This window comes from Sceloporus occidentalis, unplaced genomic scaffold, assembly GCF_023333645.1.
Source record: "Sceloporus occidentalis isolate IW3139 unplaced genomic scaffold, rSceOcc1.0.p SCAF_3, whole genome shotgun sequence".
Lineage (NCBI taxonomy): Eukaryota > Metazoa > Chordata > Lepidosauria > Squamata > Phrynosomatidae > Sceloporus > Sceloporus occidentalis.
In genome coordinates, this window is record NW_028316983.1 from 5,252,529 (window position 1) to 5,268,430 (window position 15,902).

The following is a 15,902-nucleotide window of genomic DNA, read 5'->3' on the forward strand; positions in this document are numbered from 1 at the left end:
TGCTCAAAGATCCCACTTTGAAGGAACAAATTGTACAGTTCATTGAAGATCTGTTTACAAGCAACTATGCTGAAAGAGTTCCTTTGTACAGTAAACCCCAAGAGCATTGGTTCTTGCCATACCATAAGGTAACTCACCCACAAAAACCAGAAAGGGCAAAAATAGTTTTCGACTCAAGTGCCAGGGAAGTTTGCTTCTCCCCCATCAGTGCAGAGACATGTCCACTTATAAAGTCCTTCCTCTGTCCGATCAGAACATTCCTTCTGGATGGACGTGTACAGCTAAAGACAGGCCTACAGACCCAGGAATGTCACATATTCCTCTTCACTGATACCATCGTGGTTGCCAAACCCAAGTCACAGTTGCATTTCAAACTGAAGAGACAGGCATGCCTTTCCGAAATGTGGACAACATCTTGCATGGAAGAGGTCTGCGAGGACAGTGCTAGCCTGGAAAAATCTTTTGTTTTAGGATGGCCCACCACTAACTGCATTGCTAGTTTCAGTTCTGTGGAACAGAAAGAGAAGTGGCTGACTTCCTTTCAAAGTCGAATAAAGGAAGAGAAAGGAAAAGACTACTCCAAGAGCATTCACTTGAAGATTATTGCAAAGGATGTTGGAAACTGTGCATATTCAGAAGCTTTAACCATAACCAATATGGACACAGCAAATGATGTGATCCTCGTGGTCCTGCAGCAGCTTGAAATTAATGGCTGTGGAAAAGACTATCAGCTGTGTGTGAACTCTGGGAAAGATGTTTCGTATTCCCTTATTGGACACGAATATCCATTTGGAATCAAAATGAGCCACATTCGTGACACTTTTCCTCAGATGCAGGGATCAAAGGGCTGTGTCTGCCCTCTGGACCTTCAGGGGGCCTTTCTGATGGAACAGCTGCCCCGTGAGCTTCAGTGCCAGTTCATTCTCAAGTCAAGTCACCTGGCCACTGGCCATGAGCTGAATGAGTTGAGCCAAAGGCCATTGAAAAGGAAAAGATCCATTATAAACTGGGCCTTTTGGCGGGGAGCAGGTGCTCCAGTGGACAATGCACCACCATCTTCAGCATCTCCTGTATCAGGGAAGCTGTTTGGTCTTTCCCTTCCAGACATCTGTGAGGTTGAAAATCTGCCCCCAGCCCAAGACTTAGCATGGAAGGCCTGGGTGTCTCAGATCAAAGACATTGAACACCTTACTGTGCCCAGACAGTATGTTCCTATAGAGCCTAGATCAAACATCAAGAAGCATCTATTTTGCAATTTTCTGAGACAACCACCATAAGAACTATAAGCAAAGACAAAGTGGTCAAGTATCAAAGACCTTTGACTGATTTAGTTTCCTTGTTCAGTGTTAGGTAGAACTTTTGATCTAATGTATAAATGGATAGGATAGGTCATAAGGTTGCAAAATTTCGTTGAAATTTTGAGCGGGGAGTGTGATGTCCTGCCAGGACTGTTTGAATTTCCCCCTGCATTTTCCTTTGTGTTGGTTCAGGCCATAGATTATTTTAGTGTAGAAAAGTTCTTTGTATTAGTTTATGGGAGGAGCTGTAGGTTTCCCCTGCATTATTTCTAGGTTTGGTTTGCCCTTTCCCAGCAGGCTGTGCTGTAGCTAGAGGTTTTTAGTTGGAGCAGTTTCTCTGAGAGCTAGCAGAGAGCTGTCTTTTGGTGGCAAGCAGGCCCAGACAGCCGGAAAGGGCATTTCTTACACCACTTAGCCAAATCAGTTACCATTAGCATAGAAAATAGAAGAATTTAGGAGCTGAAAGACCCTGCACCAGCTCCATTGAGTAAGGAGAACAAACTACATCGGACCCAGAAAGATGTCGTCTGGAAGAAAGCTGAACTGTAAAGTATCTTTTGTTTAGAGCTGGGGAGGAGAATACCTTTTATTTTTGTCCTTTAAATTAAATTTCCCCCCTTTTTGAACTTTACATCTAGTTTCAGATCTTTTTGGGTATCACGGTTTGTTCTCACCAGGGTACTGGCGTTGCACACCCAAACCTGCCACCACCTTTAGTTGGGTGTGTCTTCATAACAGGTTACTCCTCCTGGTCCAAGTAATTCTTAAATTACAGTTGGCCCTCCATGTTTGCTGCTTTGACTTTTGTGGATTTGATTATTTGTGGTTTTGGTTAATATATTTTCTTTAGGAATCTCTAGGTCCTTGGTGTTTTTCAACATTCATGGAGGTCCTTCAGTCCTAAACCCAGTGAATGTGGAGGGACCACTATAGTAATTTACTAATCCAGCCTCTGTTTAAAAACCTCTGAAGAAGGAGACTTCACTAGCAAGGGAGGTAGCAGTGTCTCCAGCATTGGCAGTTAATTGTGTTTTCTTATAAATTTATTCTTTTAACCATATAAGACAGGATTCTTAATTATACTGAGCAGTTCTATGGGGGAGAGCCAGTGTGGTGCAATGGTTTCAGCATTGGGCTGCAGCTCAGATGACCAGGGTTCAAGTCTCAGCTTGGCCATGTAAACTCACTGGGTGACCTTGGGCAGGTCACACTCCCTCAGGCTTGGAGGATGGCAATAGGAAACCCCCTCTGAAGAAACATGCCAAGAAAACCTCCGGATATGGTCGCCATAAGCTGGAAATGACTTGAAGGCAGACAACAACCAAGTTCTATGGGTGATCCTGTCTCCAATTTTTGCATTTGGTTAGATCATAGAATCTAAAATCATAGATTCAGTCTAGCCCCATGCAGGAAGACACAATCAAAACACTCACAAACCTCCAGAGAAGGAGAACCCACTACACTTTAAGGCAGCAGTCTCCAGCTTTGGCAGTGAATCATGTTTTCTAACAAATTTTAACAGTTCTACAGCACATGGTAATACTGTAGCTAGTAACTCATTAAAAGAAGAGCATGCCATCCTTTTGTAGTCTCCATACTGGTTTAATAAAACAGATAGCAAGCTTTTCCCCACTTGGGGTCAAACTGCCCCTTTCAGAGTTTTAGCTGCTCTTAGAAGATAAGAGTCTCTATAAACAAGGGATAAAGAAAGGAAGCAAAAATAGAAGCTTATATCTTCTAGTGAACACAAGTTACTTGCTGGTGGCAGAAGTGTCTTACTGGATTTTTTTCTCTCACATTGATGTCCATCACTTGCATCTCAGACATTGTGAAGGCAGGAAACAGGCCCAAGGCCAACTGGTGAGTTTATGGCAGATGAGTTTGCAACCACAGCCATCTTGATTTGTAGTAGCTGAGTTACTGTCAGAGGACATAGCATAAATGTTTCACAGGTGGAACTACACTATGGCTCCCCCCCCCCCCCAGCCATTTAATAGCTGTTGAAGAGCAAGGAAGAGGGTCTGAGAAGTGTGTGGCTATGTCCCCATAGCCCGATGCAGGCCAATGCATAGATATAGGATGGAGGGCACCTGGTTTAATGAGACTACATGTGAAAGAAATTGGGGGCATACTTATCAAATTTGCGGATGACACCAAACTAGGGGGAGTAGCTAGTACCCCAGAGAACAGTATCAAAATTCAAGATGACCTGAATAGATTAGAAAGCTGGGCCAAAGCTAACAAAATGAAATTCAACACGGAGAAATGTAAGGTACTGCACTTAGGGCGGAAAAATTAAATGCACAGATATAGGATGGGGGACACCTGGCTGAATGAAACTACATGTGAAAGGGATCTGGGAGTCCAAGCAGACCACAAGTTGAACATGAGTCAACAGTGCGACACAGCAGCTAAAAAGGCCAATGCAATTTTAGACTGCATCAATAAAAATATAGTGTCTAGATCAAGGGAAGTAATAGTGCCACTATATTATGCTCTGGTCAGGCCCCACCTGGAATATTGTGTCCAGTTCTGGGCACCACAATTTAAAAAGGATACTGAGGAACTGGAGCGTGTCCAAAGGAGGACAGCTAAAATGGTGAAGGGTCTGGAAACCATGCCCTACAAGGAACGACTTAGGGAGTTGGGGATGTTTAGCCTGGAAAAGAGAAGGTTAAGAGGTGATATGATGATAGCTCTGTTTAAATATTTGAAGGGATGTCATATTGAGGAGGGAGCAAGCTTGTTTTCTGCTACTCCAGAGCCCTGGTGGCGCAGTGGTTAAATGCCTGTACTGCAGCCATTCACTCGAAACCACAAGGTTGCGAGTTCAAGACCAGCAAAAGGGCCCAAGCTCGACTCAGGCTTGCATCCTTCCGAGGAGAGAGCTAAAATGAGTACCCAGACTGTTGGGGGCAAATTAGCTTACTTGCTAATTAGCTTACTTGCTGTTCACCGCTATGATCTTTGGAATAGCGGTATATAAATAAAATAAATTATTATTATTATTATTATTATTATTATTAGAATGTGGAACAATGGATGCAAGCTACAGCAAAAGAGATTCCACCTCAACATTAGGAAGAACTTCCTGACAGTAAGGACTGTCCGACAGTGGAACAAAGTCCCTCGGAGTGTAGCGTAATCTCCCTCCTTGGAGGTCTTTAAACAGAGGCTGGATGGCCATCTGTTGGGGATGCTTTGATTGAGATTTCCTGCATGGCAGAATGGGGTTGGACTGGATGGCCCTTGTGGTCTCTTCCAACTCTATTATTCAATGATTCTGAGAGGTCTAGGAGTCCTAGTAGACTCCAAGTTGAACAAGAGTCAACAGTGTGAAGCAGCAATTAAAAAGGCCAATGCAATTCTAGGTTGCCTCAATAGAAGTATAGTGTGCAGATTGAGGGAAGTAATAGTGCCACTCTATTTTGCTTTGGTCAGGCCTCACCTGGAATACTGTGTCCAGTTCTGGGCACCACAATTCAAAAAGGGTGTTGAGAAGCTGGAGCATGTCCGGAGGAGGGTGACCAAAATGGTGAAAGGTTTGGAAACTATAAAGCCCTATGAGGAGAGACTTAGGGAGCTGGGAAGTTTAGCCTGGAGAAGAAGGTGAAAAGATGATACGATAGCCCTTTTAAAGTATTTGAAGGGGTATCACAATGAGCTGAAGCAAGCTTGTTCTCTGCTGTTCCACAAAATAGGACCCCAAACAATGGATGCAAAATATAGGAAAAGTGATTCCACTTCAGCGTTAGGAGGAACTTCCTGAACGTAAGGGCTGTTCGACAGTGGAATATGTTCGCTTTGAGTGTGGTGGAGTCTCCTCTGGAGGCCTTTAAGCAGATGGCCATCTGTGGGGAGTGTTTTGATACAGTGTTCCATGGCAGAATTGGGTTAGACTGGATAGCCCTTGTGGTCTCTTCCAACTCTGATGCTATTGACATCATGTGTCAGGGACATAGCCAGATACTTCTCTGACCCTTCCTGCTCTCCTCCAGCCACTTAATGGCCATGAAGTAGGAGCTGTAGGAGCTAAATGGTGAGTCCTGTGTGAGGTGGGCATTGGTCATTGTAGAGAGAGGAATAGTATTCCAGCCTCCACCATGACCTTAAAAAAAGAAGTCATAAACAGGTGTAAATTGTAGGTAACTGAGGTTTGCATATAAACAATTCTTGCCCAGAAAACCTAGGTTCACCTTAGTGTTGCAGTAAGTTGGAAAGGAGTTGAAGGCACCCAACAACAATAACACTAATAAAATCACAGATTTAGACGAGACCTGAAGTCCACCCCATTGTGCCAGGCAGGAATACATAATCAAAATGCTCCCCATGGATGTCTGTCCAGCCTCTGTTTGAAAACTTCCAAAGAAAGAGACTCCACCATCCTCTGAGGCAGCCTATTCCACTGTGAAACAGCTCTTGCAGTAAATACAGTGGGCCTTTGGTATCTATTAAGTTTGGTTCCAGGACCCCCTGTGGATACCAAGATCTGTGGATGCTCAAGTCCCATTCAAGTTTTGCTTTTTGGAATTTATTTGTAAAATATTTTCAAGCCATGGATGGTAGAATCCATGGATACAAAATCTGTGGATATGGAGGGCCTACAGTATGTTTTTTCTAATGTATAGTTGGAATCTCATCTGTAGTTCGAGTGTGTGTGTGTGTGTGTGTGTGTGTGTGTGTATATATATATATATATATATATAGAAAGAGAGTAGTAGCCATGTGCTCCAACTGGGATCTGGATCAGTAGTGGATGTGATAAGTATCCTCCATTCCCTCTGGGTACTGTTTGCCCTAGAATGAATTTGCAATTGTATCAAAAGAGAGCTTGCCTGTACGTTTTGAACATCACGTATTGTTTGGTCTCTGTGCCTATTATTAATTCGCATAATAGTTATGCAGTGAAAGAAAGATACTGCTTAAAGGTAGGCATGTGTTGTTTGATGAGATCACATGGGCTCAAACCTTGCAGAATTACAGGCTTTCTCCCTTCCCCTGTTGTAGCATAAGTGTATGTCTTTGTGTATTTCTTTGTGTGGGGCAGGGAGTGTCCTACTTGGGTAGTTGCCATTGCTGGGAGATACAAAGGAAAGAATGCTCTGCAAACATCTCTCTTTGTATACCATCTGCCCACTTTCAGCCACATGATGAAGGAAAGATTTTTGGCTTCTTTGAACTGTTATCAATCACCCTGTCTATTCTATAGGAATACAAAATCATCATCTTTTTTGGAATTTCCCCCTGACATACATATCTTTTATGTGTGAACAGCACCAAGCAAATCAAGGTGTCTTTCCTCCTTCCTTCCATTACAGTTAGCTTTGAGATTACCTGGGCTTTACAGCTATTCCATGTGATGGCACACCTGGGTTGATTGGTTCCAGAAAACATTTGGGTTCCTTCTGTGGGAAAGAGGATGCTAGACTAGGTATGCTTTTTGTCTGATGTGGAGGTACTTTCAGTATGCTTTTTATGCAAAAAGCCCCTACTTTCAGTCTCTGCCACCACCAGGTGAGGATGGAAAAGATGTCTCTGTGCAGTTGTGAGGAGCCAATCCCCAGCCAAGTGTATGCAGTGTTCATTTAGGGGAGTAATGGTCTGAGCGCTTCAGACCAAGGCAGCTGCTTCTATTCCTATGTTTGGGCTGATGGTTGGATTTTGCATAAAGCAGCTCCTTCTATTCCTGTGCATTCCCACCTCTGCTTCCTCACATGTTGGTGTAGTTGGGGGTGGAATGGAGATTGGGATAGCTTTTGCTACTACCTGATTTGTTCTTTCTTTCGGCTACAAAAGGGATGCTTAACACTATGTGTTCACTCATTTGGCAGGTGGGAAAATGTGATTAATATAGCCTAGGACAAAGATAGTTTCAGATGGTGTTGGGCTTTTGCTGTCCTTCCATACATCTTCACAGACTTGCGTCTCACTCAGAATTCAGGAACAGGCAACTATACAGTTGTCAGCATGCGGAAATATGTATACCTCCTTTGGGCAGTAATATATCTCTCCAAGGGGACCAGCAAAAGAAGTACTTGCACAAAATGACCACATAATAATGATTGTGAAGATCAGTGCTTATGCGAGATGATCTGTACATTTAGAAAATGCTTCTGAAAGCCAGAAAAAATGTTGTGGAAGCAAGATTCAGATATTTAGCACATGTCTGTTGGAAAGGCTTGCCTCTGAGCAATACATGTAGTGTTAATTTCAGTGTTTCAGTTCCTCAAGTATGCCTCTTCAGATGACACCTGCGTTCACATATATAATGAGATGCTGGTATTTGAAGATGCATGTCAGGTGATTCACTAACTTCGTGTTGTGATAGCACAATCATTGATTTGACAGTGGAAAAGAAAAGGAACTGAGATGCTGCTGAAGTTAACAAAAAGGGTTTGGTCTCTCTGTATACTTAGAAGTCACACTGAAGCTGTAAAAATGTTATTGTACCTCTTGGAATTACCTGTTTCAGTAGAAAAAGCTGAACAGCGCAACCTAATTTAGTAACTTGCTTAATATGTTTAACACATTAAAAATTAATTCATTTTGTTTTCACAGTTGAAAAATTTAAAGTTCTACCTGAGACCCTCTCCTGTGACTTGCACTGAAATTGGAAGTGACACAAACTTCAGATCTTTAACGTAGCTTGGCCAACCAATCTGTCCGATATGTCGGGACCTGTGCCAAGCAGGGCTAGAGTTTACACTGATGTAAATACACACAGACCACGAGAATATTGGGATTATGAGTCACATGTTGTTGAATGGGGGTAAGTATCCTGTTTTCCACACTTGTTAAAACAGACAGCTAGTGCCATTCATCTGACATTCTGCTTTGGAGGACTTGGGGATGTTTCTGTGAAAGAATCTCATAGAGCAGGGGTTTCCAACCTTTTTGACTCACGGAGCCCTAAGGGCTCCTTGGAGCACAGGTTGGGAACCCCAGCCGTAGAGTGTGTGGCATAATAATAATAATAATAATAATAATAATAATAATATAGTTTATTTATTTATACCTCCCACCTCTCCCACGGATCGAGGCGGGATTACAACCTTAAAAGGCACTTAGTACAATTTACAATCAATACAACAATAAAATACTAACACTGAATTTACCAAGAATTCCTATTAGTTCTCTAAAAATTACAATTCGTCCATTAGCTAACAATCAAAGTCAAGGAAGAGCAGTTGTCATAACCTTTTTTATATGGAATTCAGTGGATAAGCCCGCCGGAAGAGATCCCTTTTGAGTGCCTTCTTAAAGGCCTCTAAGGTAGTAATGAGATGGATCTCTTCTGGTAGGTCATCCCATAATCTTGGGGCCGCGGCAGTGAATGCCTTATGTGAAGTTGTCATTAACCTGGTATAATCTAGTAAGAGCTTCCCAGATGTTCTGAGAGTGTGGGGTGGATTATGTAGGGAGAAGCGCTCCCGCAAGTAACTCGGGCCCAAGCCATGTAGCCTAAGCCTTATTAGCTTAGGAAATGGTTTCGGAAGGGCCCATAGATAATTATCAAGGCATATGGGTCTTATGTGAAAGTTTATGGATTCAGTTTCTGCCATTTCTCTCGAAAGGCTCTCTCTGGGAAAGAATTCTGCTTGAAACTCCATCACAGTAGCCAGTACTGGTATAAGCCTGCCAGTGTGCTGACTCAATTTGAAGTCACCTTAATATCACATTGTTTTAAATATATTATTCTCTTAATATACATGGACTGTATAGAAGAGTGTAAGTTTTTTTAAAAAAAGAGTATAAAATGTCTGCTTTGAGTGGATTTCACTCTAAACTTTGGCTACTGCAGAAATAAAGCTGTTTGACACCACTTTAACGTTCATGGCTCAGTGCTATGGAATTCTGGGATTTGTAATTTGGTAGGGCACCAGAGCTCTCTGACAGAGAAGACTAAATATCTCACAAAACTGCAAATCCCAGAATTTCATAGCACGGAGTCATGGTAGTTGAAAATATAATGATAATGATGATGATGATGATAATAATAATAATAATAATAATAATAATAATAATAATATAAAACTTTATTTATAATCTGCTTTTCTGTTATCAAATAATCAAAGCGGCTTACATCTAAAAATCATTCCAATATACAATACATTGTACATATAATATCCCCACCCCTAAAAAGAATTAAACACATTACGGTCAAAATTTATCAGTTAAAATAGACTGTTAGTAATAAAATAATCAGTAGGCTAAGTGATACACAGTGCCTGATGGGAAAGGGATTCATTTTTGGTTCTATTCAGGAAAGTATCAGACTGCTTTATTTCTATAGTGTGGCAGCAGCATTTGACAGTGGGTGAGATGGCATAGAGACCCAACACTGTGATCTCTAGAAATAATTTTAGAAAGTATACAAAATGTCTGGCTTGTCTTTGCAGGAGTGGGACAAGACATCCTCCAAGTTCATTCACATTGTCTCAACTTTGCAGAAAAATTGATGGCTGGTTCCAGAATAGCTTTTACACCCTATGGCCTCAATTCAGCATCTCCTCAGTATTACAGAAATATCTACATGCAGACCATATGCTATGCTTAGCCATATATCACCCCCCCAAGACTTACTTTAAAGCCCCGAAATCACTTCACACAAGCATTCCGTGCTTTAGCGTGAGCAAGCAGTGTTGGCGAGGGTCTGGCTAATCCCTCAGCTGATGCATGATGATGATATCAGTGCTGAGAACTGTGAGGGCCTGTGGAAGTCTCAGTGCTTCTGTAATAATCGTGCATCTGGCTGGGAGACAGGATTGGAGGATTGCCAGACAATTCTCCAGTCTTGCCTTCTCATCTTGAAGCACTGAATGCCTTTATGAAGTGCCTTAAAGGCTTTAAAGTAAATTGTGGTGTGGCTCTAGTCATTGCATGGACCCTGACAGTGCTTGAAGTAGCATATCTGCATGCATAAGGGATGTGTACATGTGTGGATGTCTTTACCTGAATTGTGTCCTGAAAGTGCTTTGGGATTCGTATTCACTTCTGTTATTTTGCACACCATAACATTCTTTACTGGGTTTCTTTTTACAGCAATCAAGATGACTACCAACTAGTCCGGAAATTGGGTAGGGGCAAATACAGTGAAGTTTTTGAAGCTATCAACATCACAAATAATGAGAAGGTAGTTGTGAAGATTCTCAAGGTGAGCCTGGTGGCTAATGCCAGAGGAAAGAGTTTTGCATAACATGTCTTTGAGTCTCTTTAGCCCTCTTAGTCCCTTTGTGTGATTACACTCATGAGACCAGTTGCAATTCTTGGCTAGGCCAGTGCTGTCACCATTCCTGCAGCCGCCGCCTTCTGCAGCAGCAGTAACTAGCTTTTTTGAGTCAATAAACTTTCCTGCTGTAGAAGTTAACTGACATGTAAACAGGAGCAAGGACAGGCAATGAGGCAAGGGGGTAAGGGAAACTGAAAAAGTTACTTAGGGGACCACAGTTCTCAGATGCTGTAGACTGTCCAAAAATGACTGGGTGTGGTCAGCAGGCCTCGAGTTTCCCCAACTTGATTTGATTGAGAATAGAAACACTGTTTTAGAAAGTTTTCATCTTTGGGAACCTTGTTAGTTAACTTGCAAAGCCCCTCAATGTGTGTGATTGTTGAGGTTAGGTTTTAAGATGCTACGCTGTCTGAAAGTTAGGGCACTTTATGCCTTAATCTTTTCCTTATATCATATACACAGCAGGCCCATGTTCAGAGCATGTTTAGAGAATGTTCTGTGTGACTCCCAACATCTTCCTGTTCCTTTACACCTCTCAAGATCTGTTTGCTTGCTTTTAAGACGAGCTCTCCTACATTTAGGGTGTTTTCCCCCTTGTTTTGGGGAGTAATAAGTTACAGACTCTCGATTCTGCATGGTAACACTGAGGGTTACATCTTGTATTGCCAAGAGCCTGACCTAATCCATTAAAACCAGGGGTAGGCAACCTTTTTGAGCCGGGGGCCGGGTTGGTGTCCCCAAAACAACGGGGGGGGGGGGGGAATAAATAATTAAATATTATAGGACAACATTTTCAAATGTAGGACACATTTTTTTAAAAAATGGAGGACATGCAAAAAAATTTGATGATTTTTTAAAAATGTTAATATAAATGCATGTTTCTTAGGCATGATCAAAATGGAGGACATTTGGGCATTATTCCTAGACAGATGGCAGAAATGTACTTCCCTTTCTAGCCAACCCCCCCTCTCCCCATTCCAAACAGCACATTTTAGCATTGAACATGGCTTTACTTAACATGGCAATCTCTTGCATATTTCAGAGGCTTATTGCATAACCAAACTCTTTGGGTTTCACACTGAACATGGGTTCACATGGTTATGCATATTGAACATGTCAAGGTGGTCTCACAAGAAGTGATTTGCCCTCGGGTTCAAATGTACTTCTCAGAAGTGTGTACTTGGTCAAGGGACTTTGGTTTTTCTTCACTGCACATGAGTTTGTAAAAATCACAGCAACTTACATTGGCTGTGCCTCTGAAGCTGGCTCATATCAATATCACCATCACCATCCTCCTCGTGCTCCTGCTCCTCTTCTTCTTCTTCCTCCTCCTCCTCCTCTTCCTCCGCCTTCCTCCCTCCTCCTCCTCTTCCTTCCTTCCTCCTCCCTGCGCAAGAGGCCCAAGGCCCCATGCGCCTGCGCGTGGGGCCTTTGCCCCCCTTGCCTGCCGCCAAAGGCCCTGCGCACTTCCGCGAGAGGCCAAAGGCCCCACGGGGCCTTTGGTGACGGCAGTCGGCGGCAGGACCGAGCAGGGGCCGGTCCCAACAGCTCGGCGGGCCAACCCCTGCGTTAAACTATTTAATTTCCTCAATGTAGATAATAACTGGCCACTGGAGATGTAGTCATCCCTCCTGATTCGCAGACTTGCCATTCATTTGCAGATGGCAAGCCTGCGCTGTCTAATGGGACAATTGTTTATTTCCTCCTTCCCTTGCTTACCACCTCCTTTCTTTCACAGGGCTGCGCCAGCCTTGCCTCGGCTGACCCGGCCTTGAGGCAGCTGGCATAGCCATTTCTCTGCTGTGCTGGCCTTTCCAGTGGGAAGAAGCTGAGGGGGGAGAAGAAGGTAAGGAGGGAGAGAGGGAAGGAAATACCCAAGTCCCATTGTCTCTAATGGTGCTGCCATTGGGGACAATAGGACTTGAATATTTGCGAGATTTCATATCCTTCCCCCCCCCCCCCCCGAAACGGATCCCCCATGAATCCGGAGTGACGACTGCATTTCTTTTTCTTGTAGTCTTTAGTTTTTGCTTTGCAGTGGCTTTCATAGCTGCAGATCTGACTCTTGCCAGCCAACCTCTTTCCAGCATCTTTTTTTCAGTAATAAAGCATCATGTGCAACTTGCTATTCAAGGCTGATGGTTTCCACACAATCAGAGAATATGTTAGATATGATCTGAGTGGAAACTTGACAGCCGTTGCTTGAACTGTTCTCTGAAGTATGACTACAGTGCTGTTGCCTTGTATTATTTCTCTGTCTGCCCTCCAACCTTCCAAATATGTGTGTTGGCTAAGCATCTTTCAAATAAATACTGTATATACTCATGTATAAGTCTAGAAATTTAGGTCACAAAATGGACCCCAAAAACCTGAGTCGACTTATCCATGGGTCAATGTAAGTAGTGTATCTTAACTCTTAGTTAAAAGAAGGAACCATCCCCTGGTGAAAAGAAGGAGTATAATATGTGAAGCACCGACCCTCTCTACTCTCTCATCCATCCAGCTTTAAGAGTAAGCACAAACAGTTCAGTTTGCTGGACTTTTGTAAGTTTTTTGACATTGTTTTGCTTTGCTTCGTGCTTTAGATCCTTTGCTATATGCTCCTAAAGTTTACCTTTGACTTATCCATGGGTCACAGCAAAATCCTTATTTTTGGCCCTGAAACTTGCCCTTGAATTATACATGAGGTTGACTTATACCAAAATAAGTTCAGTCAAAATAAGCCCATGGACATACAATCTTAGATCACTCTTTTGATTACCAGATTTTTGTGCTCTTATCAAATTATAGGTAAGAGCTACAGTAAAGAGACGGACAACAGTTGTGTAGGGAAAGGCTGCCTAGTGTGTCTTCATTCCCCCCCCCCCTTTCAGTTTAGCTTTTTACCCATGCAAAAGCAGATGGTGAAACAGGTGGCCTGGCTTAATTTCCCCCAGACATGACAGCTGCCCCTGCAAGAGGTGTGACATTTGCCATTTGACTAAGCCTTTACATCAGCCTTCCCCCAAATCTGGCACCCCATAGATACTAGACTTCAACTCCTGCTATTCCCAGACAGAATGGCTGTGCTGACTGAGGCTGACTGGAGTTGTATTCCAACACATTTGGATATGACAGGTTGGGGAAAGCTAATCTATACTGGATGTGGCTGTGATGCTCTCCCTCCCTCCCCCTCTCATAGAAATGGGTATAGAAATAGGGAAGCTAAACAGCTAATGAACCACATTTTTATAGGGAAAGATTTAAACTATTTAGAATGCCTTTACTTCATACAATTTGTCAATTGTGAATTATAAACCTATTAGCACACAATGGCTTCAATCCAGAGGATGCCCTAAGATGATCCCAAGGCTTTGGGCATGCTTGCTTGAGATTTTGTTCTCTTAAACAGGCAGACCTCTTTGCTATACTGCAAATTATTTTTGTGTTTCTCCTCAGTTTCAGAAGTGGGTTGCCATACTGACAGGGTGGTGATGGTGGCAGGGTCAGGAGTGGCGGTTTGTTTTCCAGAAAAACATGCTCCAAATCCCTTAGGGTGATGAAATATTTGAATGGTTCTTTGAAACCTAACTAATAATATGAAAATAAAACAGGAGGAAGATTAAAAGGGACTTCTTCACCCACTACACAATTAACAGTAGGATTTCACAAAATCATTTAATGGCTGCTGGGCCATATAAGAAAAGGAGTGGGTGAAGACATGGAGGGCAGTGTTAGTAATTACTGTTAGTCATGGTAAATAGAAATGCCTCTTCCAGGAAGGGAGAGCCTCAGTACTGAATATTGGTGCTAAAGGAGGTGATTGTCTTTATCTTTGCTGGTTATTTTTCTGGGTTGTTTTGTTTATGACTTTAAAAAACTGACATATCCTGTAGGTATGTGTATGTTTGTGTATACAGTGAGGGAAGGTTGGGTCAAGGTTTTGTGGCTTTTATTGTGTTTATATTGTGTATCATATACTCTGTTGTTACCTGCCTCAATCCCCAAATGGAAGAGGCGGGATATAAATAAATAAATAAATAATAATAATAATAATAATAATAATTATTATTATTATTATTATTATTATTACTACTGCTACTACAACTACTACTATAGTGGACCCTCCACAGTTGATGGTGTTAGGGGCACTGCACCCCCACAAAAGTGGAAAAACTGCAACTTAAAAAAAAGACAACTGATTTACCTGAGAGAACACCTCTCTAGGCATCTCTAGGTCCTCCAGGGCAACTCTGTGGTCAACATCTGCTGGAACTTGATCATAGACTTGCACTGGAGGACCTACAGATATCTAGAGAAGTGCTCTCTCTAGGAATCTGTAGGTACTCCAGTGTGATTTTTGGCAAACATTGGCAAACATTGATCACAGAGTTACGCTGGAGGACCTAGAGATTCCTGGTAACATATTAATCAAATTTGTGAATAATCAGATCCGCAAAAGTCAAAGTTGCAAATGTGGAGGGCTTGCCCATACAACAACTCTAACCCACTTTTCAGCCCTGGAATAAACTTCCCAAGGTGGATTTGAACAATTTTAAATAATCCTAAACTATGTAAAAGGTCAAACTAGCTAGATGCAATAAAATGCTAACAGTAAACTGGGACAGCGGTGGTAAATTGCTGGAACAGCACTCTTAAGATACAGTGGGTCATTTGCTCCCCATTGGCTTTGCTCAGGCTTGAAATGTTGTGCTTCCTAAACTAGCATTTCCCTTTTGTCAATCAGCCTGTGAAAAAGAAGAAAATCAAGCGTGAAATTAAGATCTTGGAGAATTTACGAGGAGGCCCCAACATCATCACCCTTGCTGATATAGTAAAAGACCCTGTGGTGAGTAGTTCCATGGTTCTAGTGTAACTCCAGGATTGTGGGGTGAGGAAGGGAATTGGGAGACATTTGTGATAAGTGGCTTGCTAAAGTGTTAAGAAAAATGAGTAAAAGAAAAAGCTATTGGATTTTAGACCTCAGTTTTATACTTGAAGGCACATCTCTCCTTATATATACCTGGTCTAGGGGCAATACTCTGTGAGAGCATGGACCAGGAGCTTTCCTGCTGTGGCACCCTGGTTGTGAAAACCCTTACCTTCAAGGCCAACTTTGATGTCATTCTGGAACCAGATAAAAACAGTTTTCTGCTGAACCCTTTGAAGCCTAGTTGACTTCATCCAAATCTGCACATTTTTGGTTAATGTTGTTTTAAAGCTTTTTTTTAGCTCACTTAATTGTCTCGTTCTAACTTGCCAAATTGTTTCCTTTGCCTTCAATCCGTGGAAACAATTTCTAACTGCTTTATGTTTTTTAAATAGGATAAGATGGTTCTATAGTGCAATACTCTGAGATCATGATACAGGGTGAGATACAAATATTTTAATGAGTA

The 15,902-nt window shown here is 42.3% G+C and overlaps 1 protein-coding gene across 4 annotated transcripts in view; it reads left to right on the forward strand.

Moving 5' to 3' along the window:
- CSNK2A1 (casein kinase 2 alpha 1) overlaps window positions 1-15,902 on the forward strand; it is a 66,770-nt gene that overhangs the window by 23,998 nt on the left and 26,870 nt on the right. For 2 of the 4 annotated variants that reach the window (XM_089513515.1, XM_089513516.1), the window contains exons 2-4: window positions 7,857-8,067; window positions 10,341-10,452; window positions 15,254-15,355. In XM_089513515.1, coding sequence (XP_089369641.1) covers window positions 7,967-8,067; window positions 10,341-10,452; window positions 15,254-15,355 — 315 coding nt within the window. In that variant the 5' untranslated portion in view covers window positions 7,857-7,966. Of the gene's footprint in view, window positions 1-7,856; window positions 8,068-10,340; window positions 10,453-11,495; window positions 13,039-14,508; window positions 15,356-15,831; window positions 15,877-15,902 lie in introns of those variants that run through there. The other 2 variants (XM_089513518.1, XM_089513517.1) reach the window with 2 other exon arrangements.